The sequence below is a fragment of the Hordeum vulgare genome, chromosome 5H, assembly GCF_904849725.1.
Source record: "Hordeum vulgare subsp. vulgare chromosome 5H, MorexV3_pseudomolecules_assembly, whole genome shotgun sequence".
Classification (NCBI taxonomy): domain Eukaryota; kingdom Viridiplantae; phylum Streptophyta; class Magnoliopsida; order Poales; family Poaceae; genus Hordeum; species Hordeum vulgare.
The window spans coordinates 308916602-308941910 of record NC_058522.1 but is presented as its reverse complement, the minus strand read 5'-3'; the positions used below and the strand labels follow the sequence as shown (position 1 = coordinate 308941910).

General features: G+C 45.4%; 2 protein-coding genes across 3 annotated transcripts; one reads left to right on the top strand and one right to left on the bottom strand.

The window, feature by feature from the left end:
- Positions 1-452: 452 nt before the first annotated feature.
- On the top strand, positions 453-13841 carry LOC123398424. 2 transcript variants are annotated; one of them, XM_045092897.1, is made up of 7 exons: positions 453-533; positions 10135-10340; positions 10436-10491; positions 10600-10698; positions 11615-11778; positions 13203-13253; positions 13441-13841. In XM_045092897.1, exons 2-6 carry the CDS (start codon positions 10267-10269, stop codon positions 13221-13223), a joined length of 414 nt encoding a protein of 137 aa, XP_044948832.1. In that variant the 5' UTR covers positions 453-533; positions 10135-10266; the 3' UTR covers positions 13224-13253; positions 13441-13841. The 2 variants fall into 2 exon arrangements, with proteins under 2 accessions (XP_044948832.1, XP_044948831.1); XM_045092896.1 differs by having other exon boundaries at positions 478-818.
- A 795-nt stretch (positions 13842-14636) lies between these two features.
- Positions 14637-17306, bottom strand: LOC123394967 (replication protein A 70 kDa DNA-binding subunit B-like). Its single transcript, XM_045089873.1, is given in 11 exon segments — positions 14637-15052; positions 15127-15306; positions 15451-15745; positions 15820-15977; positions 16046-16181; positions 16260-16338; positions 16418-16527; positions 16602-16695; positions 16765-16953; positions 16956-17037; positions 17125-17306. Coding segments are annotated over 11 exon segments (1857 nt in total). The 5' UTR covers positions 17266-17306; the 3' UTR covers positions 14637-14659.
- Between the last annotated feature and the right edge of the window lie 8003 nt (positions 17307-25309).

Below are 25309 nucleotides of genomic sequence, written 5' to 3'. Positions count from 1 at the left end.
AACCACTAGGTTTTTTCTATTTAAAAACAAAAGCCAGCATCCAATAAACTCCTAGATAAATCTATGGCTCCAAAAATAAAATAGAAATGACTCTAGTCATAAGGGAATTATGACCTACTAGTCGCGAACCCGTGCTTTGCACGGGCTAGCAGGTTTATTGTTTTGGATAACACATTAACATTCATAGATTTGACGAAGAGCAATCTTTTTTATTAAAATTAGCATTACATTCCTTAACATACCACTTTGGTCGATGTGAAACAATCATTTTATAATTTTTTATTAAAATTAGCATTACGGTCCTTAACATACCACTTTGGTCGATAACGGTTGATTTTAGAATTCCTTCGTAAACTCTTGAGGCAAATTGTAGAAATTATTATCCTGATTTTTTAATCATTTTCGGATGAAAGGAGTATATTTCTAAATGGTCTATGTTTTTTCAGCAGTTGCGACCTTAAAGGAAGAGAAAGGACTGTGACACCTATTCTACTCAAGACCAAGCACCTTCCAGCGATTCAGGAACGCTTGAGGTAGTACCCAGTTTAATCTTCTTCCGTGTGCTAGGCCGTCCATGCTGAATCTGCAATCTTAGCTTATTTTCCACATCCAGCAACAACAGCGGCGAACCGCATCGTCATTCGGCCATTCGGCCGTTCTCCTTTTCCGTGTGCTAGGTCGTCCCTGCTGAATCTAGAATCTTAGCGTATTTTCCACATCCAAAAACAGCAGCGGCTTCTCTTATCCATTCATCAAACAAAGGAGCTTATCTTGTTCATCTATTATAAGCATTGGCAGCATACGCGTACTGTAATCAGGTGATTGTTTGCTATCTCGTTCAGTAAAATCTCCCGCATCTTCTTTCTTTTGGTTATTTCATTCTTTCGCAGAAGTCAACATTTGGAAAATATATATTACTCTTCTAAATATCTCCATTTATTGGTATGCTCTGTTCAATTAACAGAGGTTTAGATGACATGCATATTACGGTTACCAAATTACCTTTTTCTAATATTTTAATCTGATATGAATTGGCATGTAATAAAGAAAGGTCGTCTACACTACATCTGTAGGTGATACATATTTTATGAAATCTCTAAAAGGAGAATGGTTGAACTAAAGTGTGTATTGTACTCCCCCCGTTTCTAAATATTTGTCTTTTTAGAGATTTCACTACGGACTGCATACGGTTGTATATAGACATAATTTAGAGCATAAGTTCACTCATTTTGCTCAGTATATAGTCCTTAGTTGAATCTTTAAAAAAACAAATATTTAGAAACGGATGGAGTAAATATTTTCCATTAGGCAGCATACATATGTGCACGGGTATATGACATAAATTTCTATGTCCGCATTGGATCTTTCTCATCGGTGATACATAGAAAGCCGACACTTATGAGATTGTACTACTGAAATCCAAAAGACACGCACGCTAATTGTCCAAACAACAGCTCTTCTTTTTAAATGGAAATGTTTAGCACGTTAAGTCAAACTTGTGTCAATCAAGTTGTCTTTGCCACATCTGGAAACATGGGATGCAGCGGTACGTTTACTTAGCATCAGCTCATCAGCAAGCAGGCCTTCATTGACACATCAACCCAGCAAACAGTCTAACACAGTCCGGTCGTATTATGTTGATGAACAGAGGGAGTAGTATATCTATTTTCATGGTTATGCCTTGTTGATTTTAGAAGCACATCCTTGATGCATACATAATTGATATTGATTTTGTGAAATCAGTTGTGAGTCCTTACTCGAATATTGTTTCTTAGTTGTATATGGAGAAAGAAATATGTTGCTGACAGATAAAATATTTAAGAGATAACAATTTGAAACAAATAAGTCTGCTATGCTCTTACTCGAATATTTGTTGTAATTATAGCTGTTCGAATCCAACTATCTATAATATATCCTTGTAAACAATGTTTTTGGCAACGTTATCGGATGGACGCTCTTCATCCGATATGAGTATCTTCAATCCATTTCTGTTGGTCACCCTTGACATTGCAACATAGAGTTGTCCATGTGTGAACACTTTCCTTTGTAAGTAGAGTCCAACCTTTTTGAGAGATTGCCCCTGGCTTTTGTTTATAGTCATAGCAAAGCACACTGATATTGGATATTGTCTCCTTTTCAGAATGAAAGGCCATTTTGAATCACTTGGTGACATGATAATTCGTGGAATGTAAATTTGTCACCAACGTTAGTACCTGTTATGACCCGGCCTTCGATGAATCGCTTTCCTAGCTGTGTTATTGTTAGCCTTGTCCCATTGCAAAGTCCTGCACTTTGATTTATGTTCCTCATAAGCATTATTGGTAATCCTACTTTCAGCCTCAGTTCATGATCTGGTATTCCAGAAAATGTTAGACTATTCAGAAACTCAGTTGGGTACAACATATCTTCATCTTGCACTGTAGACATTGCCTTGCATGTTGTATCTGAACTGAAATAGGTTACCTCTTCTCCAGGAATTTGACTCATGATGTAGGCGTTAATCTGGTCAACGGTCTCATTTCTTGGGCACAATATTGCTCTTTCCTCTAGGTATGTTCTGTCAGTGTACTTGCTTTTTAAGTCAGGGTAGGTGCTATTAACAATAGATGATTTAGGGTCATCTCCTTCATGCAAAATAAGGTCCTCTGGAATGCTAACCCAATCCTCCTCATCTATTGTTGATGTTCTTCCATCGCCGATGTCTAGTATCCAGTTTGCAAATTCATCTGTCTTTGCTTTCTCTTCTGGACTACCTTCGGATGAATTCAGACGCATATTTTCTGTGAGTCGGTACTCCTCAAAGTTCTTCCATAGGTAGGATCTCTTAATCGATGCGGAAATAATATGTTCCCTTTTCCCCTTCGGTATAACTGGTAAGATTTGCCTGAAGTCACGTCCCAAGACTACTGTCATTCCCCCAAACGGTCTATGCTCAGCGTCCTCATATGTGAATCGAAGTATGTATCTCAAACTCTTATCTAGTGCCTCAAAACAGTGCTTGTGTGTCATAGGTGCTTCATCCCATATTACGAGTGAAGTTTTCTTTATTAGCTCCGCAAGAAATGTTCCTTGCTTGATGTTGCATGTTGACTCGTTAGTGATCTTGAGCGGAATGTGAAATCTTGAATGAGCTGTTCTTCCACCCTGTAAGAGAAGTGCTGCTATACCACTTGAAGCAACTGCTAGAACTATTTTTCCTTCAGATCTTAATTTTGTCGTGATTGCTTTCCACAGAAACGTCTTTCCAGTTCCACCATATCCGTCAACAAAAATCAATTTTCCAAGACTGATGTTAACAGATTCTATTATAACATCAAAAGCCATCCCCTGATCATGATTTAGCTTTTGTAGTAACTTTGTGTGCTCTATTCTTAAATAATATTTATCATAGTTTAGTTCCTCATTTACTAATCTATTATTTATTTTTCGGGAAAACGCAAAGGCTTGCGTTTCTTTTCATTGAAAAGGGGGAGAATATGTATAGTACATGCCTTCGAGAAGGAGGCTATAGGGGCTCAAAAGAAAGAAAATAAAAAGAAAAGGAAAGAAAGGCCTGCACAAGACTAGTGCACGTCCCAGGTGAGCTGCACGATCGTCCCAAGGCCAGTGGCCCCAGCCCGAATCCAAAGGGAGGCTTTCTCTCTGATCTTTTCCGAAAGCACGGCAGTGGAGGGCCGTTCGCCGTCGAACACACATGAGTTGCGGTGCTTCCAAAGCATCCATGCTGTGAGGAGGGTTGCCGTGGCGAGGCCCTTGCGCATAGCCTTAGGCGTGTCCAGCTTGGTTTGCATCCACCAGTCGTTTAGGGAGGCCTCTTGGTCTGGCGGCCGGCATGTCAAACGCAGCCAGGAGAGCGTGTCATGCCGCACCTGCCGCGAGAAGGGGCAGGTGACTAGCAAGTGGCGCATCGTTTCATGCTCTTGGTCGCAAAGGACACAGCGTGGGTGGTGTTGAAGGCCGCGACGGCGCAGGCGGTCCGCTATCGAGCACCTGTCTAGATTGGCAAGCCATTGGAAGAACTTGACGCGGGGTGGCGCCCAGCTTTTCCAGGTCAGCTTCCATGCATCGCAGCTAGTGGAGCCCTGGAAGGTGACGAGGTACGCGCTGCGCGCACAGTAGCAGCCATTTGAAGTCCACCTCCAGATTAGCTAGTCCGGTCCCTCGGTGAGAACAAAGCCTTCGGTTTCGCGCCACAGCAGCAAGTATTGGCATATTTCATGGATGCCTAGGTGGCCGTGGATGTCTCTAGCCCAGGTGTGGTTGAGGAGGCCTTCTGCAATTGTGCGCTGTTTGCGCCGTCGCTTGGGGATGCAAGCGTATAGCCTTGGCGCGACCTCGTTGACGGAGCGGCCACCGATCCGGCGATCCTCGCAGAATCTCCCCGTTCTACCATCCCCCACGTCCAGTGTGGTGGAGGCGAAGAACCGGGCCTGCTCGTCCTTGGAGAATTGGAGATCGAGGCAGCGCCAAGCCCGACCCTCGTCGATACGGCTGAATCAGAGCCACCGCAGTCGTAGGGCGAGCCCCGCGTGCTCCATGTCCTGGACGCCTAGGCCGCCGAGGGAAAGCGGCCGGCAGATGCGTCGCTAGTTGACGTGGCAGCTGCCACCGTTTGCGGCGGCACGACTCTCCCAGAGGAATCCTCTCTCAATTTTTTCAATGAGCTTGGTGGTCTTCTTTGGAGGGGCGAAGACGAGGAGCTGGTGGATGGGGATAGCGCAGAGAACTGACTTGACGAGGGCGAGGCGGCCCGATTTGTTCATGAGCCGAGATTTCCAGCCTGGGAGCATGCCCCCCACCTTGTCGACCAATGGCTGCAGCTGGGCGCTGGAGGGTCGCCAGATGGTGAGGGGGATCCCGAGATATGTGAGCGGTAGGGTCGCTATCTTGCACCCAAGGAGCTCCATGGTCAGGTTTGTATCTCCCGGATCGTAGTTGAGCATGGTGGCAGAGCTTTTGTTGTAGTTGAAGCGCAGCCCCGAGGCTCGACCGAACAGCTCCAGGATCGCCTTGATCGCAGCAATGTCACTCCGGGATGGGTGGCAGAAGAGTACCACGTCGTCAGCGTAGAGCGAAATCTCCGGGACGGGCGGTGCGGGTGCAGCTGCTCCAAGATGCCCAGCGACACGGCTCGCTTAATAAGGCGCCCCAGTGTGTCCACAACAAGGACGAACAGTTGAGGTGACATCGGTCCCCTGCCGCAGCCCTCGGTGATGCCAAATAGGGGGGCCTGGCTCGCCGTTGATCAGTACTCGCGTGCGTGCAGACGCCAGCAGGCGGGCCAGCCAGTCGAGGAATCGGCCTCCAAAGCCGTACTGACGGAGTACCTCGAACAGGAAGGGCCACGAGACGGTGTCGAAGGCGCGCACGAGGTCGAGCTTGAGCAAGACCCGGGGCGCGCGCAATCTGTGTAGGAGACGCGTCGACTGCCGGACGAGGACAAAGTTGTCGTGAAGGGAGCGGCCGGCGATGAAGGCGTTTTGATTCCTGGTGACCAACCTTTCCAGCTTTGGTGCCAAGCGTAGGGATAGCATTTTGGCGAATATCTTGGCGACCAGATGGATGATGCTGATGGGTCTATAGTCGCCAATGGCCTGGGCATCAGGGCGCTTTGGCAAGAGCGTGAGCATGGCCTGGTTGAGGCGGTGGAATCCTCTGCTCCGTAGCTGGAAGAGCTGATGGAAGACGGCGACGATGTCGTGCTTGATGCAGCCCCAGCAGGCACGGAGAAATTCCGCGGTGAAGCCGTTGGGCCCCGGTGCTTTACGCGCGGGCAAGCGCTTGATGGTGTCCCATATCTCCTCCTCCGTGAATCGAGTGTCGAGGTCCTAGAGATCATCGGCAGGGTCGATCAGGTGCTCCAGGTTTAGCGTGCACTCGCGGGCGGCGGCGGTGCCGATGAGGGCGTCAAAGTGCGTGAACACGGCCTCGGACATCTCGCTCTGTTCGGTGAGGAGCCGGTCTGTAGTGGCAAGGCTGAAGATCGTGTTCTTTTGCCGGCGGTAGGAGCACTGCTAGTGAAAGAACGTTGTGGTGGCGTCCCCATCTCGCAGCGAGGCGATGCGCGCCCGCTGCCGTGCGATGGTCCGCTCCAGCGATGCGAAGCCCAGGTAGGCCAGCTTCAGGTCTTTGTGCAGCCACACATCCAGCGGCGATAGCGTACGCTCCTCTTGGGCCTTGTCGAAGCTGAGAATGAGCACCCTGCATATAGCGCGAGCTTGTGCTTTACGCTGCCCACCGACCGCGCAGGCCAGCTGGTGAGCGCCTTCGCGGTGACCTGCAGGCGCAGCAGGAGGCGCCGGAAAGGATCATCATCGTCCACTGACACCCAAGCATGCGCCACAGTCTGCTGGAATCTGTCGAGACGTAGCCAGAACTCCTCGAAACGGAAACGGCGGTGGGCGAGAGGCGTGGGGGAGCAGTCCAGCAAGAGGGGGCTGTGGTCGGAAACCACAGATGCGAGGCAGTGCAGGTGGCCTATGCCGACGACATCCTCCCAGTTTGACGTGCAGAGCACGCGGTCGAGGTGTACCAGTATGGGCGGGGATTGAGCGTTAGACCATGTGTAGCAGCGACCGTGGAGGTACACCTCTTTCAGTGCGAGGTCGTTGACGCAGCGCCGGAAGCGGCCCATCATCCGCCTATCTAAGAGCCCGTTATTCTTGTTCTCGTCGTGCAGGATCTGGTTGAAGTCACCGCAGATCATCCACGGGCCCGGGCAGTCACGATGCACCTCCCGGATCTCATGGAGGAACGCGATCTTGTCGTTGTCATCCTGGGGGCTATATACCACGGAGATCCACCACGGAGTACACTCAGGCGCAGCGACCCTGGCGGTAAGGATGTTGGTGGTGAGCATTGGGTCGGAGATGGTCACGACCCGGCTTTTCCATGCCAGGAGGATTCCTCCTCGTGTACCTTCCGCGGGCAGGTATAGGTAGCCATCGAACTCCGGCCCGAGCACCTCTAGGACAGTGGAGGAACTAATAAGTTCCATCTTGGTCTCTTGTAGGCAGACGACCGAGGCGTCGGACGTAGCCATGAGGGAGTGGATCGCTAGGCATCGCGAACATGCGTTGAGGCCACGGACGTTCCAAATCACAAACTTTAGGTTGTAAGCCATAAACTAACATGTTCGAGGATGGGAAACAACTACAGGTTAGACCTCCACGAGGCAGCCAACAGGTACAGGCGTATGTGGACTCGCGGCCAGGCTCGTCGGTGGCTCGCGGTCGACCAGCTTGGCAATGGCCGCGATCACCTCAGCCGAGATTACGGTCGCGAAGACCCCGTCGTAGGCCTTCATAGCTTCGGTCGTGATGGGCTGGTCGGCCCGGACGATCCCCAGGGTGCACAGGACCTGCACGCGAGCACGCCGCTCCGCGGTGGGGGGTGCCGAGGCCGCATTCTTCGTCGTTGCAGAACGGCCGCGCCGCGGCGCAAAGTTGAGGGATTGGTGGCGCGGGCGTTTCCCGGGTGTAGGCAGGGCGGCCCGAAGCTGCCCGGTGGCCGCCGTGAGGAAGTCTCCCAGCGTCCAGGGAGCTGGGTGCGACTCTGGTCTCCGGCGCGCTCTCCTCATTGTGATCGGTGGCGAGGCAAAACGGTCAGGGGTGGGGCGGGCCGTTTCCGCAGGGAGGGGGCTGGGTGTCCTCATCCCGGAGCAAGGCTCGGCGTTGGCGTCACGGCCCAACCCAATCGAGGGCATTTGCTGTGGGCTCGCCTCGGGGCCCGGCCCGTTGCATGCGCGATTTGAATCCGCGGGGGCGTGGTCGCGGGCTGGCTGGCCAGTAGCGCTCGCAGGCAGGGCCGCGGGACTGTGCGTTGTGCCAGCGGATGACGCCGCCGGAGCGTCGCATGGCCCCGACGTGGGATCTTCCTCGGGTGCAGCGGATGACGCCGCCAAAGAATCGCTTTGTCCCGACAAAGTATCGTCTTTGGGGATCGTGGGCGGCAGGGGCTGCGAGCCAGTGGGCCCGCCATTGTCTGGATGCGAATCCGGGACCATGTCGCAGCTGCCAATCATGGGATCTGGTGGCGAGCGGGTCCGCGAGACACGCGTTCCTGGCGAGGCGCAGGTCAGCTCCTGGTCATGCGAGGGAGGCGACAAACGGTGCACAGGAGTTGCGGGCCCCGAAGCTGGCGTGGTTGGGCGGCTTATGGACTAGGAGGCGCCAGCTGTCCCGGCCAGAGGTGGTTCGGTCGTAGCTTGGACCGTGGGGGGGTCCACATCTGCAGGATCAGGTTGTCGGGCTTTCTTTTGCCAGACCCACTTTCCTCTTTTGGCTCGACGACGAGGACGGCGGGCCCCGTCCTGGCCAGGCCATGGTGACATCCTCCTCGCGTTGGTGGCGGGCCCCGATTGGGGTGGCGGCGGCGCCGTACGAGAGCGGGAAACGACGATGCGCCAGTCAGTCTCCATGGCGACCCCGTCGGCCCGACGCGAGCCCCCTGCGGCCGACCAGGTCAGGGCGTCGAGGGTGGTGTCGCAGGCGTGGCCGGCAGGCGTGGCTGGCGCGTTAGGGCGGCGACGCTTGCGCCCGTGGTGACGATCCGGGCCACGGCCATCGGTGCGTGAGAGTGCGCACCGCGGGCGCCTGGGAGGGGACGCGCGCTGGGATGGTCTCCACGATCTCGAGGGTGGCATGGCGGCGGATGGACGCCGGGTCGCGGGTGCGCTCGGAGAGCCGGAAGGTGGTGAGGTCCATCCGGGAACGTGTCCCTGGATGGAGGCGCTCGACCCAGCAGGAGTCGCCAAGGATGCGCTCCACGGTGTCCAGGTTCCACGCATGCGCAGGGATGCTGCGGAGCTCGAGCTCCACGCGGTGATCTAGGCTCTCGGAGCCGGCGTGGGCTAGCTTGCTCCAGGGGCGGAGAGACAGCGTGAAGGAGGGGCCTTCAATGTGGTGGTCGCCATAGATGCGGTCATTGGTGGCCTGGGAGGCACAGATGATGAGGAAGTCTTCCGGGTGGTGGATGTGGACTGAGAAGTCGCCGGGGTGCACCTCGAGGTTGGCGAAGAGTGTGTCCGCGACCTCGTCGGCTGTAACTGGCGGCCTGGAGCCAGTGATGGTGGCCACCATCCCGCGCTGCAGCACCGCCTCCGCCTCCTCGATCTCGACGGAGCGCGGGATGAAGACGCGCGGCTGCTCCACAGGGCCGACGGCGGGCGTCGTGGCGCACGGGGGCTGGCTGGGCCGCGGCGGGGTTTCGCGCTGCTGGGGCGGAGTGGTCGCCGGCAGCAGAGCGCGGTCCCTGGCGAGACGCTCCGACGTGCATTTTCTAGACTCGTGGCCGTTGAGGAGGCAGCGCCGGCACCGGACCTGGTTCGTGCAGTTGCGGACGGTGTGGTTGGGGTCGAGGCAACGGAAGCGGAGGCCGGCGGCCTCCTCCGGCGTGGGGTTGTGACGGAGACGCGGCGTGGGGGCGTCCGTGCGGCGGGGGCGGCGTGGTGATTGCTCCTCGGCAGCTCCTAGGCGTCGCCGGCGTCTACCGCGTCCACGGCCACATCAGCCGCGCGGTGGACCTCCGAGCGGGGCCCCAGGCGGGTCGACGCAGGGGCGCGCGGGGGCTGCGCAGGGACGGACGGAGGCTGGCGCGCCGGCGGTGGGGGTGGAGGAGTGCGCACCACGTCGCGGTAGGAGCGCGAGTCCGACAAGGAGCTGTCCGAGTCTCTCCAGCGATCCTCGGGGTGGTGGGGGCTCGTGCCACAGCCAGCGTCAGCGGGGGCCATGACTCCGGGGAGGGCGAGGGCCGGGGAGGGAGGGGTAGGCGGGAGGGTCACCGGCGGAGGGCGTCAGTGGCGGTGGGCTTGGCTAGGCTAGGCGGCTGGGGAGCAGGGAGGGGAGCGGGGCGGAGAGGGGGGAAACATCTTCTCTGCAACAATACTCTCATAACATCACCAACCCACTAATCTATTATTTAGATCTTGAAGAATATAACTATCTGGTAATGGCATTCCTGGAAAAACTTTGAGAGATTTACCACCTTTAGTCAGCAGTTGTTCTATCTCTGCCAGGAGCAGGCTCTTCATTTGGTCTGAATTGAGTTCTAGGGTCTGAAAGTTTGATATTCTTCTTTGCCGATGTTGAACATCCTCCGATAGTAACTCCCAATTTGTTTGCCACAACTTTGCAGGATCCGTCACCTTGCAAAATAAAAGTATTGTGCAAAAAAGTTGGCGCATTTGAGGAGCGGAGGCCCAATGGGATGCTTCCTTGATGCAGTCATCCCACTCTTTGTCGTCATTAAGTAGCCCAAGAGCATAACATGCGGATTTGTATGTTGGATGTACAACCCCATCAACTGTTCGTATTTCTTCATATGATCTGCATCCTTTCACGGTATTTAGCAGCATTCTCAAGTAGTATTTTTCACCGCTGCCTATGGTTTTTTTCCACCACACCTTTTCCTCCATTCTTTATCTTTTGCATGCCAGGTCCATTTGTTTGGAAACTCTGCATATGTCAAACTGCGAGCTTCCCCATGCAACTGGTTGGTTGTCATCCATTCTGTGAACATTGTCTTTTCAATGTTAGGCCGAGATACAATTTGATCTAAATCCATTGAATCCGGGAACACGACAACATGTTCGTTTTGTAGGTGAAATTGTAACCTTTCAACCGCAGGCTCTCTATACTGAAGAGGAAACTAAAATATGCGCCATGCGGCCTCACATCGAGATATGTAGCGGGCATCAAGGTACCTCTTGATTTCGTCGTCCCTGTTGGTTAATTTGGCAGCTCTTGTTTCTCTTTGTTGCTCTTCTGCTTCTATTAAGACGGTTGTTCGATCTTCCCCTTTGTGGATGTATTTAAATAAATACTTTATAGATCTTGATCTGTTGCACCATTCAACATTTATGTGTGGTTCATACTTCACCAGTAGTTTTCTACTGTATGGCACAACAAATCTATTGTCTAGCTTCACTCCATTCTTGTTCAGAGTGTTGCCATCATCTCGTCTTCTATATACTACTCCCTCCGTTCCTCAATATAAGACCTTTTAGACATTGCACTATAAACTACATACGGATGTACATAGACATATTTTAGAGTATAGATTCACTCATTTTGCTCTGTATGTAGTCTCCTAGTGAAATCCCTAAAAGGTCTTATATTTTGGAACGGAGGGAGTAGATAGTTCTCTTCATCTATGGTAGTCTCAGTGCAAAAAGTCTTGGGGAAATGTTTCGCACAACTTTTATCAACCATGCATGGTGATTTTAGGTTTGCTTGACCACATGGACCATGCATCATGTAATTTTGCACTGCTTCGTACCCGTCTGGATCAGTATTCTTGTCAGGAATTTCAGCTGATATGATTTTGTGGATCTGGGAAGGACTGGGATCTTTATCATCTGGGTGTAGGAACACCAATATGTGTGCATGCGGGAGGCCTCTTTTTTGAAACTCTATAGTGTAGACAACTACATGAAAGTAAACAAATTTGAGAAGAAGTGATTTGGGACAATAATCTAGGAAAGAGTGAATATGTACTTAGTAGGTAAACTTACTTGCAATTGTTTGTCCAAAACACTTCCCCTTTTTTATGTCATTCATAAGTTCCTTCAGTTTTAACATGAATACTCTGGCAACAATATCTGGACGATCTTCAGGTTTCTGGCCTGGAATCAGATCCAACATTTCTTGTATTGCCGGCCATTTCGAATTGCATGTAAAAGTGATGAAGAGATCAGGATATCCAGCCCAACGACAAATCTCGCCATGGCATCTTGGTAGTTTTGCTGTTTATTTCTCGGACTACCATTATATGATGAGGGTAATATAATTCTTTGTCCAACTTGTTCAGTTCTTGTATCTCCATTTTCTATTGCATCATGCAGTCCTCTGTACAGTTCTGTCCTCAACTTCCCTTGATTTGTCCTGTACCAATTTAGTCTCCATTGTTCAATGCACGTTGTTGCATCAACTAAGAACTGTAGGAACAAACGCCCACTCATTTGTAAGGTTGCTGCTTGGTTCAGACGTTGCTGGATGCGATACGCATAAAACTCCAGCATTGTTACATACTTTCTTTTACCTTTGTTGCCTCTTTTATTTTCATACTCTATTTCTAGTCTGAGACCATCTTCTCCATATGGAAAAAGCAAGGGGTACTACATTGACATATAGCTTGGGTGCAACTCTGAAATCCTTTGTAACATTCTCTCTTTGGTCTCAACTATTATATCAAATTCATTATTTTCTCCATCTTGTTCCCCGATAATTAGTGCAGCGACTTCTGAGGGAGATGGTAGGTTGTATTACCGTCCATCTTTCGACCTTTTGTTGATCAATCTTAGTCTTACATCTTTAATATGTTGGTTTTCGAATCTGTCCCTTGCCATACGAAACGATTTCACTAAAACATTGTGCTCATCAAGCATCTCTAGTAGTCCTTTGACAATGTTTTCATCTCGCTGTGTTTTACTCTCCATTGAAGTTGATGCATTAATCCTGTTTCGCACTTCATTTTCAGTGTCATGTATGTACAATTGGGCAAATTTTGGTTTCGTCGCGTCATCTTTAGGAAGTAAAGTGCCAATCTGATGGTAGTTCTGGCCATTCAAACGGAAAACATATGGTCCAGATGTTTTCTTATTAATCTCGTAGTCAACCTTTCCTCCCATTGACGTGAATGCGAACATTGAGTTGTACAACCTGATGTTCTGGCGGAAATTTGATGATTCTCCTCTTTCATTGTAACGTAGTAGCTGGCGGAGCTTGTTTCAGTGGTGGTAATTTTACTTTCCCTTCCTTGCAGCACAGACCAAATTTTGGAATTGTGATGTTACCTGTCTTTGTGCTTCTCTCTCCATGCCACATAATGGCATTGCAAAATTCACAAACACAATTTGGTTTTCCAAAATATGTAACTTGAGTGACATCCTTCGCTACATTCGATACTTCACACGCATTGTCCTTTTCTGTCCTTAGTCGTTTGCTCCTTTTCAGCTCGAGTATCTCTTTCCTTTTCTGCCTAGCTTCCTTCGTTGCTGCTCTAATGATATCTGATTGACTATCATTAGATTGTAGTGTCGCTTGTTTGGAGGCTGCTTGCTCGGGTACTTGGACTGCTTGACGACGCCGCATATTCCTGCATTATATCTTGTTATAATTTGAATATTCCAGTAAACTAACCTGTGTATGATTATTTTTGGTACTGTGGTAATGAATACCTTCTGTTGTTTTGATTTTCTCCAGTGCGTGTTCGAAGCATGTTAACTGTGGCCAGCGAATCCTGAAATAAATGAGGTAAAAGGTGTAACACTTTTTCTAAGAATTAACACAGATCTCATGGTTTCCCATTGTTTTTTAGAAGTACTCGTTGGCTATTATTCCTCATCTAAGATATCTGAAAGTGAGGACATCTTATAAATAATCGATTTTATTTGTCCAGAAATTCAGAATTGCTGATGATAATTTAATGTAAACATGTTAGGCACCACACTGTTCTCAAGGATGCTGAAGTTATTTGTACGGAAGAATCAGTTTCCGGATAAGATTCTTTTTCCTATGGATTGTTTTCAAACAAAGGATTTAAATCATCTAAAATCATTGTTCTATTGTCAAAGAAGGTTACATGTGTTGTCACCTTGTAAGGAGAGGACGTATATGCTCTGTATTTGGAGATCTAAATTTCAAGTTTATCGTTGATTTCTCTCTATAATTTCTGTTAATACAGAGCATGTGTAATGAGATCGGAGAGCTGGTGCATGTATTTAATCATGGAAGGAGACATGCATGTATTTGTGGAAGGAGTTAATGAACATTACCTGCAAGTAGGACGTATATGCTCTGTATTTGGAGATATCGTTGATTTCTCTCTATAATTTCTGTTAATACGGAGCATGTGTAATGAGATCGGAGAGCTGGTGCATGTATTTAATCATGGAAGGAGACATGCATGTATTATTTGTGGAAGGAATTAATAAACATTACGTGCAAGTAGTGCCACACAACTTTCTGCTCCTTGCCGCTGGCGAGAGGAGTAATTAACCTGTGTATGCGATGTGGGATAAGATCGGGGGCTATGTTTTGCCCGGTTATAGTTTATGGTTAGAGTTTGTCATGCGTGCGTTTTAAACCTAAACTTATATCTGAACCGTTATTATTTTGTGTCACCAGATAGATGTGTCCTACTTGAAGTCAACTTTCATGCATACTATTAAAATATATGCACGTCTTTGTTTCTTGCACGTCTTGGGTACACATTATTTTTCTTCAGAGATTGTATGTTACACACATGACAACTTATCTATATCTCCTTTGTACAAAACTAATAATTAAGTCATATGCTTTCCATGTAGCGCATGAACATGTCAAAATTTGGATGTCGTCCAAAGGCGTATTCTGTAGTTCATGAACATGTGAAAATCACTAATGTGTGTATGGAAAATGACATTGTTTTTTTTCTCGGAAAACTGATGTACCGCTCCCGTGGCTGCTTTTGCTTAGTATTTTTTAACTAAAAAAGAATTAAATTGGCTGCATTACACTGAACAGTAACTCTTGATTAATAAGAGAATAATGACTTTACTAACACAAAGGTACGCTATTAGATTTTTTAAAAAGCAATCTAAGCAACGATGTTGATAAAAAGTACAAATCTGATGTTTGTATATGTTCTATTACATGCTAAATTATTGGACTTCCACTAATCAACGATTTATCTTTCGAGTTCTTGAAACACCACACTTATGAATGTCTTTATTCATCAATTCTTTGTCGACACAACTACGCCTTGTCCTAGGCCTTGAATCATTGTGCTGCCGAGTACCTTCCTGCTCCGATTCTTCTTCATGGTGATTCTTTACTTGCTTGCTATCAATACCAGCACATTTGCGAGTTGCGACACGCTTTTTCTTGGGGCCTGCTTCCATAGATTTTGATTTGATTATTTCCTGAATATCTTTAGTTTTTGGTTCCTCATCAAGGTGTACAATACGACATGTGTTGCTTCTCCTACCCCTTTTAGTCTGGTTAATATTGGGTTCATCATCCTCTCGTTCTTGCTTTATCGTTTTCATAACTGATAACTTGTCTGCTTGCCCCTGCAAAAGCATTTGTAGCAATTAGGGACGTGCAGAACTATAAAAGAACATGCAAATACACCAAAAAAACTTACATGTATATCCTTTTGAATTCCCTTTTTCTTAGATTTCTTATCACCAACAGATATGGATTCATCTTTCTCTTGACTATCCTGATTTTCTGATTCTTCATCATTTGAATGTACAACATGATGTGTGTTCCTAGTCCTCCTAGTTCTTTTAGTGCATGTTAGAATGGGTTTATCATCCTCCATCTACCCATTCAAGACATTGGGTGTGTCAGTAACATGCATGTACAAAAACATACCAATTTGCGTAAATTGTCATTAACATTCACTATGAAACATGACATGCACATACAAAATAATATAGAGCATGGTAGTACAAATAGATGATACCTGCTCAACATTTGAATCATGTGGTGCTGAATCTTTTTCAGAGTCTATGAAAAAGATTCTATGAATAGTGTATTCTTGATAACCATACTTCAAATTATAGTCATTCAATTTGAATTGAAAAATCAATTTCTGCCCACATATTTTCTGGATTTGTTTTGTCTGCTCATGGATATCAAAATCATCCCTATCTATCAAAAAGCTTGCAGATTGCTTAATCAATTTTTTTGCTTCTGCTTCAAACATGGTGCAAGTTGTTGTTGCACTGAGATCACATATCTCCAGCTTAAGTTTGTACCTAGTAATAAAATGGAACATGTGGTTAGTGGAGGACAAATTACTAACTAAGGAATGAGATAGTATCAAATTCACCTTGGACATGTCTTCTCAGGTTCTTTCTCACATTTTGGACAGTAGAAGTGGTTCCCTTGTTTTTGTACTTTTTTGTTGCATTTGCGGCATCCTATGTAGTACCACTCATCTGATGTATCAATTGACTTAATCATTGCTTCTGTAGTATAGAACTTTTCCTGTCCATTGTAGGTTAAATTAGCACATAAAATATATGAAAAAGGAATATAATACTAACTACAAATACCTGTTTTTCGGATTCATATGTAATTTTAGTTATTTCTTTTAGGGTTCTTCTGTTATAGAGCATCTGTTCTTGAATTGTGCCTTGCAAGTGGGCTTCCGGCTCTATTTCCTCTACCATATCATCTTGCAAGCAATACCTGTTATGCATATGAGATAAGAATCCATGTATGTAGTAGAACATGTTTTTTCATATTTCTGCAGAATATCTGTTTCACCTCCTTTGAAGCTCATTTGTTTCAGGGATATCCAAATCGATATAAACTCTAGTTGCACCTGTAGATGACAGCGAGTACTCTGCATGCACTTGATATATCAAATGATGTATAAAAAACACTCCTAGAAATACTTGCCCATTGTTAATTCAAATACAAACCTTTCAGTTTTCTGACAGTAGTTGATGTTACTATGACAACATGGCCCAAAGAATCTTCATCAATTTGTGCAACCTTATTACCCCATAGTCTATTGTTAATTTTTTGATCCCTGTATGTTCCAAGAGAAATACCTATTAGCACCCATCACAATTGTAGTTATCTGATTTCTTTTAATATACTCACTCAATTCGAAGCACAATATCTCGAATCTTTGAAATCCCATGGGTTGTGTGTGTTTCTTCAATATGCCCTATGTAACTTGCTATGCCGATGACATCTGCTAAGTAAAGTGGTATTAATATGTAGAAAACATGGAAATGAATAATGGAAACAAATAGAATCATACCAGATAAGTAAATCTTCTGGTTGTCTCTTGCGGAAAGAACTTCAATACTACAAAATGTGAAGCTTTGTTCTTCTATTCTGATATTTTTTAGACCTTTTATCTCTTGAATTTTTGTTGTGTGCAAGAAATTTAAAATCTTTTCACTTTCAACTGGACGGAAATTCATTGCAGATGTAACCTTAAAATTTGAATCATGTAGACTGAACCTTCTTGGATCAATGGTTTGAACTTGTTAACCATATGTTTCATTACCTTGCCATGTATCATAGTGCCCTGAAACATTATAGTGCAGCGAGAAGATGAATTAATATTATAGTAACTATTAAAACTCACAACCGTGTTTATGTTGGAAAATCATACCTCTTCATCAAGTAGTATCATGTCAAGGCTAATAAGTTCATTGTTGTTGAGGTTAATGGCATCCCATAGCCTAATTATTCTGACCTTGACTTTCCAAGAATCCTTTTCTTTGCTAATATCATGGAGCGTATCGTATGCCATCGTTTTGAAGGAACAGGGAAGAAGTTGACCTGTAAAAACACATTTTTTTAAGATCGCTACTCAATAAGTCTCTAACAAATCGAAGGCTTCAGCTGGAAAGAAAGATTAGATATTGGTCGTTATGCAATTTGCAAGCGGTATGAAGTGTATAGTCTAACAATTTGATTGAATTGAACAAACGAAATAAATAATCTCTCTAAAATGTGGGCGACGAAGCAACAGTAAAAATTGAATTGTATGCAAACACAATTTTGTTGATTAGTACTTCCTTAATCTTTGCCAAATCCAAGGATTCACTTGAAAAGAAAGATTTTCTCCTGCCCATCATGAAGTTCATAAGCAGTAAGAAGTGAATAGCCTAAAATTTCGCTTTAACCAATGAAACAAATAATCTCTGAAAATTAAAATTGGGCAACGACGAAGCTTCCGTACCAAACAGGAGAAGGTTCGCCAGCGACGATGTTCACAGCCGAGAGGAGACTCCTTGATCTTGAGACTATTTCTGTTAGGCTGCAGTTAATATATAAGCTACCGGTATGGGCTTGGTTGAGCTCCGTTGCAATCTCCACAGAGTGTCCAGAGAGGGTACGTGAGAAAATCTAGGAAGTGTCCAGAGAGCATACGTGAGAAAATCATTAATAATCCTAATACAGTTGCAAAGATAAGGTCGATTCACGTTTTACATCAGGGAAAAAATCAAAAGAAATCGATGACGAACCCGATCTATATCCCAACTTGGCCGCTCCGATTTGATAGAGATTTGGTTTCTTTTCCGTTGGGATATTTGTCAAACTAGCAAAAGGGCCCGTGCGTTGCAGCGGGAGAAAAAAATACCACACGCTTTTAATATTTTTAGAATCATTTTGATTTATTAAAATAATAAGCTAACTAACTAATGTAGTCAGTCTATCCTATTTTATTGAGAAATCAACCCGTCCATTGTTAATTCCACCATGATGAGAAATTAAGCGGGACAAGCATAGCAAAACAAAGAGGCTACGTGAATTGATCAATGGATTGTTATCTTATTTCACTCATGGGGTAGAGAATGTGGGATCAGATGACAAACTGAAGGTGGTGTTCCATTCTCTGTCTCTACAACAATACAATCTTACATTCAATACATTCATTCATCAGCAAACAAATCCCCACAAAACAAAATTTCTTGTCGGTCCTTGGCACACGGTTGGAGGCATGGGGAGGGGATCTCATCAGATGATGAGTTCGTGTCGGAGGAGGGGATATGATGAGGGGAGCAAGGGTTAGGCGCCTCTATCTGACCATAAGGAGTCACCGTTGTCGCGCCATACCCACGGAGTTCCCCGTGTGAGCCATGGAGGCCCGCCTCCACCTACAAGTAATTCGCTTTGCGGCGCCTTATCCGCGCGCCGCCGCCGTTCTGCATCGAGCAGACGCATCATACCCAGTCACTGCAGTTGTCGCGTTGATTTGATCCAGAAGCCGTGCTCGAGCGCCGAAACGGGGGAAGCAAGCGGGCAGAGGTACGGCCGCGGAGGCGGGTGAGTTGAGATCCACAACAGTGGTGGTTGAGGTCGGCCGCGGCGGCGAGTGGTGTGGCAGCGGCCTGGGCACAGGCGAAGGTGGACCAGGGTCGACGTGATGCGCTCGAGCGCCGCAACAGGGGCAGTGAGCGGGGAGAGGTACGACCATGGATGCGGGTGGGTTGAGATCGGCAGCGATGGCGGTTGAGGTCGGCCGCGGCGGCGAGTGATGTGGCGGCGGCCTGGGCCAGGGTGGCCCAGGGTCGACAGGAGGAGGCGATGCGTACGGGTATAATTTTTGCAGCGAATCGTTTTTTTTCCTTTTGCGTTGCAGATAAATGATGGAGCGCGGGTTGAATAACAAAAATTACAGGGGCTTTTTTATAAAAATATTGTGGTGGGTTTTCCGACGGAAGCAATAGCCGCTTTATTATTATAGCAAAAGGGCCCATGCGTTGCAACGGGAGAAAGAAATACCACACGGCACACGCTCCTAATTTATAAAAAAATGTCTATAATTTAAGAATTTATAGTTACGATACAAATAAAGATGGTCTTATCCTACAAAAATGCAGTTCAAAATTTCACAGGTCTTCTATTTTAACACGGCTTGCATGTAGATTTAATACGTACAAAGAATCAGTCAAGTGACCTTCAGTTCATCTCTAATCCTGATTTTGTTGACGTGTTCATCACCAACCCGGATGAGTACCGGTATGAAAGAAAGACGAATAATGACTTATTTATTAAGATTGCACCCTAGATAGTATTTTTATTAAACGTTTAACAGATAAAATAATATCATATTTAAATTCTACATATTTTGCTAATCAAATTCCATGTATAATATGTTAAATTTAGAGTTACGGTTTAAAAGATATGAGTATTTTAAAAAATATTTAATATATACTACCATAAACAGTAAGGGTTTTTTTGTAAAATCACTTCGGTCGGTTTTTCGACGGAAGCGATAGCCTCTTTATTATTAGATAAAGATTGTATAGCAAGCAAATTAGGGAATTGACCAGGGAAAAGATGAGAGATTCCATGGCGTGAGCGCACCAGATCAATTCCCTAATTTGCTTGCTATACAATTTGACAAATATAGATTTCTTTTCTGTGGGGAGTAGGAGACCCATGGGGATGAGGAGATAACGTGGGGGAGGAGACCATGGGGATGAGGAGAGACTATGACCGTACGACGTACGGTTAGTTTAGTGTTTTTAACTCACAGAAGAATAAGACGTGGCGAAGATAGATTTTTACGATTAATCAGCACGTAATAATACGGCCCCACCAGATTCGATTAATGTGCACGGTAATAATATGGCCCCAACAGATTAACGGTTGGTATTTTCTGATTAATGTGATAATTTTTTGGAAGTCCTCCACCAGATTCGATTAATCTGCACCGTAATAAAACGGCCCTATCAGATTAACGGTTGGTATTTTTCTGATTAATGTGGTAATTTCTTGGGAGTCTGTAATTAGTATAAGTATAGATATAGATTTAAATAACATGAAAAGAGGATTTTTGGAGCAAAGAAATATTTACAAAACATAATTATATAATCTGTTTTGTGAATAACTAACCCTCTTAAGCATAGTTTTTAAAATCCCTAGACATAGCACCACATGCACCAGAAAACACTCTAAAAGATATACATTTTTCAAACAGGGGTTGAACAAGTAAAACTTGAACTTGGAAAAATAAAGAGGGAGAGGTTTAGTTGAAACCTAGCTTTTGTATAAAAGGCAAAGTTGGAAGCCACTCTTTTCTCATCACTTCACACACCACACATTCATCACAAACACACATGAAGATCAACACCACAACAACAAACATGGTATGGATGCGATGGATGCATGAATGCAAAGGGAATACAAAGCATGAGCACATGAAATAACACATGAAATGATACTCCATAGAATGACATCATGGACCCACACATGGCAAGGTTCCAAATATGGCAATGTTTCACTTGGGGCATTACATTTTGCTTTCTATTTTGTTGCGTCCACACCATCATAATTCTGTTATGATTGTGTTTTTTGTGATTCTTTTTGTGTTTGAGCCAAGTAAAACCTTTATGACTAGTTTTGGCAATGGTTGTTTGATCATGCTGGAAAAAGACAGAAACTTTTCGCTCACGCAATTATTTTTCATTTTTATCGAGAAAGAGCTTTTGAGTTTATTCTTTTTGCTGCTGGTTGATATGCCAATTTCCCAAATTGTCGTAATTGTTCAGAATGTTTGGGATACCCGAAGTATACGAAGTATACAGATTGCTACAGACTGGTCTGTTTTTGACAGATTTTGTTTTTGTTGCGTTGATTGCTTATTTTGATGAAACTATGGATAGTATCAGGGGGTACTAGCCATGGAAAAGTGAGAATACAGTAATCTAACACCAATATAAATAGAAATAAAGTTTGCTACAGCACCTAAAGAGGTGGTAGTTTGTTTTCTTGTGCTAATGATATCACGAGTTTCTGTTTAAGTTTTGTGTTGTGAAGTTTTCAAGTTTTAGGTGATGTTCTCATGGACAAAGGGATAAAGAGTGGAAAGAGCTCAAGCTTGGGGATGCCCAAGGCATCCTAAGCCAAATTCAAGGACACCAAAAAGCCTAAGCTTGGGGATGCCCCGGGAATGCATCCCCTCTTTCGTCTTCAATCCATTGGTAACATTACTTGGAGCTATATTTTTATTCACCACATGATATGTGTTTTGCTTGGAGCGTCGTGTATTATAGGAGTCTTTTCTTTTTGTTTTGTCACCATCATCCTTGCTGCACACCTTTTGAGAGAGACATGCACTCATCGTGAATTTGTTAGGACACTCATTGAGCTTCGCTTGTATCTTTTGAGTTAGGCAATTTAGCTCACATGTGCTTCACTTATATCTTTTGAGCTAGATAACTTTTCTCTAGTGCTTCACTTAGATCTTTTTAGAGCACGACGGTGTCATATTTTGGAGAAATAAGAACTCTCGATCTTCACTTATATCTTTTTGAGAGTGCTCTCTCTGAGTAACTTGGTAGTTGGCTTGTGCTATGAAAGTAGTCCTAAAGATGATTGGCATCCAAAGAGGGTACAATAAAACTTCCATATTCTTGTGCATTGATTAGAAAGAGAAGTTTGATTCCTCTCAATTAGTTTTGAGACATGGATTTGGTAATATTAGAGTCATGTTAGTAGGGTGTTGTGAATCTAGAAATACTTGTGTTGAAGTTAGTGATTCCCGTAACATGCACGTATGGTGAACCACTATGTTAGGAAGTTGGAGCATAATTGATTTATTGATTGTCATCCTTTGTGTTGCGGTCGGGATCGCGCGATGGTTAACACCTACTAACCCTTCCCCTAGGAGTATGCGTTTAGCACTTTGTTTCAATTACTAATAAAAACTTTCGCAATAAGTATGTGAGTTCTTCATGACTAATGTGAGTCCATGGTATAGATGCACTTTCACCTTCCACCATTGCTAACCTCTCTAGTGCCGCACAACTTTCGCCAGTACACAAAACTACCATAGACCTTCCTCAAAACAGCCACCATACCTACCTATCATGGCCTTTTCATAGCCATTCCGAGATATATTGCCATGCAACTCCCACTGTTTCGTCTCATGACTTGTGCCATCACTTACATATTGCCATTGCATGATTGTAAGATAGCTAGCAAGATGTTTCAATGTCATACGCCAAGCTAGATCGTTGCACATCCCGGTACACTGTTGGAGCCATTTCCTATAGAGTCATCATCGTTCTAAGCATTGAGCTGTGAGTAAATGAAAGTGTGATGATCATCATTATTAGGGAATTATCCCATGTGAGGAAATAAAAAAAAGAGGCCAAAGTTGCTCACAGAAAAAAAGAGAGAGATATGGAAAGAGGCCAAAGAGCCCAAACAAAAAAAGAGAAAAAGAGAGAAGGGACAATGCTACTATCTTTTTCCACACTTGTGCTTCATAATAGCACCATGTTCTTCATGATTGAGAGTCTCTTGTTTTGTCACCACCATATACTAGTGGGAATCTTCATTATATAACTTGGCTTGTATATTCCAATGATGGGATTCCTCAAAATTTCCCTAGGTCTTCGTGAGCAAGCAAGTTGGATGCACACCCACTAGTTCTCCTTTTGAGCTTTCACATACTTATAGCTCTAAGTGCATCCATTGCATGGTAATCCCTACTCTTTCACATTGATATCTATTGATGGGCATCTCCATAGCCCTTTGATACGCTGAGCCGTTGTGACCATCTCCTCCTTTTTGCCTCACAACCTCCACCACACTCTATTCCACCTATAGTGCTATATCCATGGCTCACGCTCATGTATTGCATGAGAGTTGAAAAAGGTTTGAGAAAGTAAGAGTGCAAAAACAATTACTTGGCCAATACCGGGGTTGTGCATGATTTAAGTTCGTTGTGTGGGGATGATGGAGCATAGCCAGACTATATGATTTTGTAGGGATAACTTTCTTTGGCCTTGTTATTTCGAAAGTTCATGATTACCTTGCTAGTTTGCTTGAAGTATTATTGTTTTCATGTCAAAAGCAAACTATTGTTTTGTACGGATCCGAACATTCATGTCACATGAAAGAAGTTACAAAGGACAAATATGCTAGGTAGCATTCCACATCAAAAATTCAGTCTTTATCACTTCCCTACTCGAGGACGAGCAGGAGTTAAGCTTGGGGATGCTTGATACGTCTCCAACGTATCTAGAATTTTTTATGGTTCCATGCTATTATCTTGTCAAACTTTGGATGTTTTGTATGCATTATATATTTTTTGTTACTAACTTATTAACTCAGTGCTAAGTTCTAGTTCCTGTTTTTTCATGTTTTTGACCTTATTCAGAGGAGAATATTAAACAGAGTCCAAACGGAATAAAACCTCCAAAAAGATTTTTTCTGGAACAAAAGATATGCAGTGAGCTTGAGAACCAAGGCATAGGGCACCAGGGGAGGCCACAAGCCCCCTAGCCGCGGCCTAGGGGGGCACGCCTAGCAGGCTTGTGGCCCCCCTGTGGCTCCTCTGCCCTACTTCTTCTGCCTATAAATCCCTGAAAAAATCTGAAACCACGAGAGAGAGCCACGAAAATACTTTTCAGACGCCGTAAGCTTCTATCTCCGCAAGATCCCATCTGGGGCACGTTCTGGTGCCCTGCTGGAGGGGGGATTCAGACACGGAGGGCTTCTTCATCAACACCATTGCCTCTCCGATGATGCGCGAGTAGTTCACCATAGACCTTCGGGTCCATAGCTAGTAGCTAGATGGCTTGTTCTCTCTCTTGGATCTACAATACAAAGTTCTCCATGATCTTCATGGATATCTATCCGATGTAATATTCTTTTGCGGTGTGTTTTTTGAGATCCGATGAATTGTGGATTTATGATCAGATTATCTATGAATCTTATTTGAGTTTCTTCTGATCTCTTATATGCATGATTTCATATCCTTGTAATTCTCTTCGAGTTGTGGGTTTCGTTTGGCCAACTTGATCTTTAATTCTTGCAATAGGAGAAGTGCTTGGTTTTGGGTTCATACCATGCGGTGACCTCACCCAATGACACAAGGGGTAGCGAGGCACGCATCGTGTTGTTGCCATCAAGGGTAAAAAGATGGGGTTTATATCTATTGCATGAATTTATCCCTCTACATCATGTCATCTTGCTTAAGGTGTTATTCTATTTTTCATGAACTCAATACACTAGATGCATGATGGATAGCGGTCGATGTGTGGAGTAATAGTAGTAGATGCAGAAAGTATCGGTCTACTTGTCTCGGACGTGATGCCTATATGTATGATCATTGCCTTAGATATCGTCATGACTTTGCGCGGTTCTATCAATTGCTCGACAGTAATTCGTTCACCCACCGTAATATTTGCTATCATGAGAGAAGCATCTAGTGAACACTATAGCCCCCGGGTCTAGTTCACATCATATTTTCAGCCCTACACTTTTACTTTGTTGCACTTTCCGCCTTCAGATCTCACCTTGCAATCAATTGTGAAGGGATTGACAACCCCTTTGTAGCGTTGGGTGCAAGTTTGTTGTTTTTGCGCAGGTACTTTGGAGACTTGGCTTGATACTCCTACTGGATTGATACCTTGGTTCTCAAACTGAGGGAAATACTTGCTGCTACTGTGCTGCATCACCCTTTCCTCTTTAAGGGAAAAACCAACGCAAGCTCAAGAGGTAGCACCGCCCAGGCGACCTGTGGGCGCGGCCCACACCTAGGTCGCATCAAGAGGCCTGGTGCCCTCCTTTCGCCTATATTTACCCCTCATCGAGGGAAACCCTAGAGGGGTTCCGCAATCGCGAATTTCTCCATCATTCCGTCGCTGCAGTGCTTCCAAGATCGGGAGCACTAGAAGACCCCTTCCCGGCACCCTGCCGGAGGAAGGATTGACCTCCGGGAGTTTCTCCACCGCCATGGATGCTTCCCGGACCTGCCGTGAGTAGTCCTCCTTGGACCATGAGTCCATGACTAGTAGCTATGTGATGTCTTCTCTCCAATCTTGTGCTTC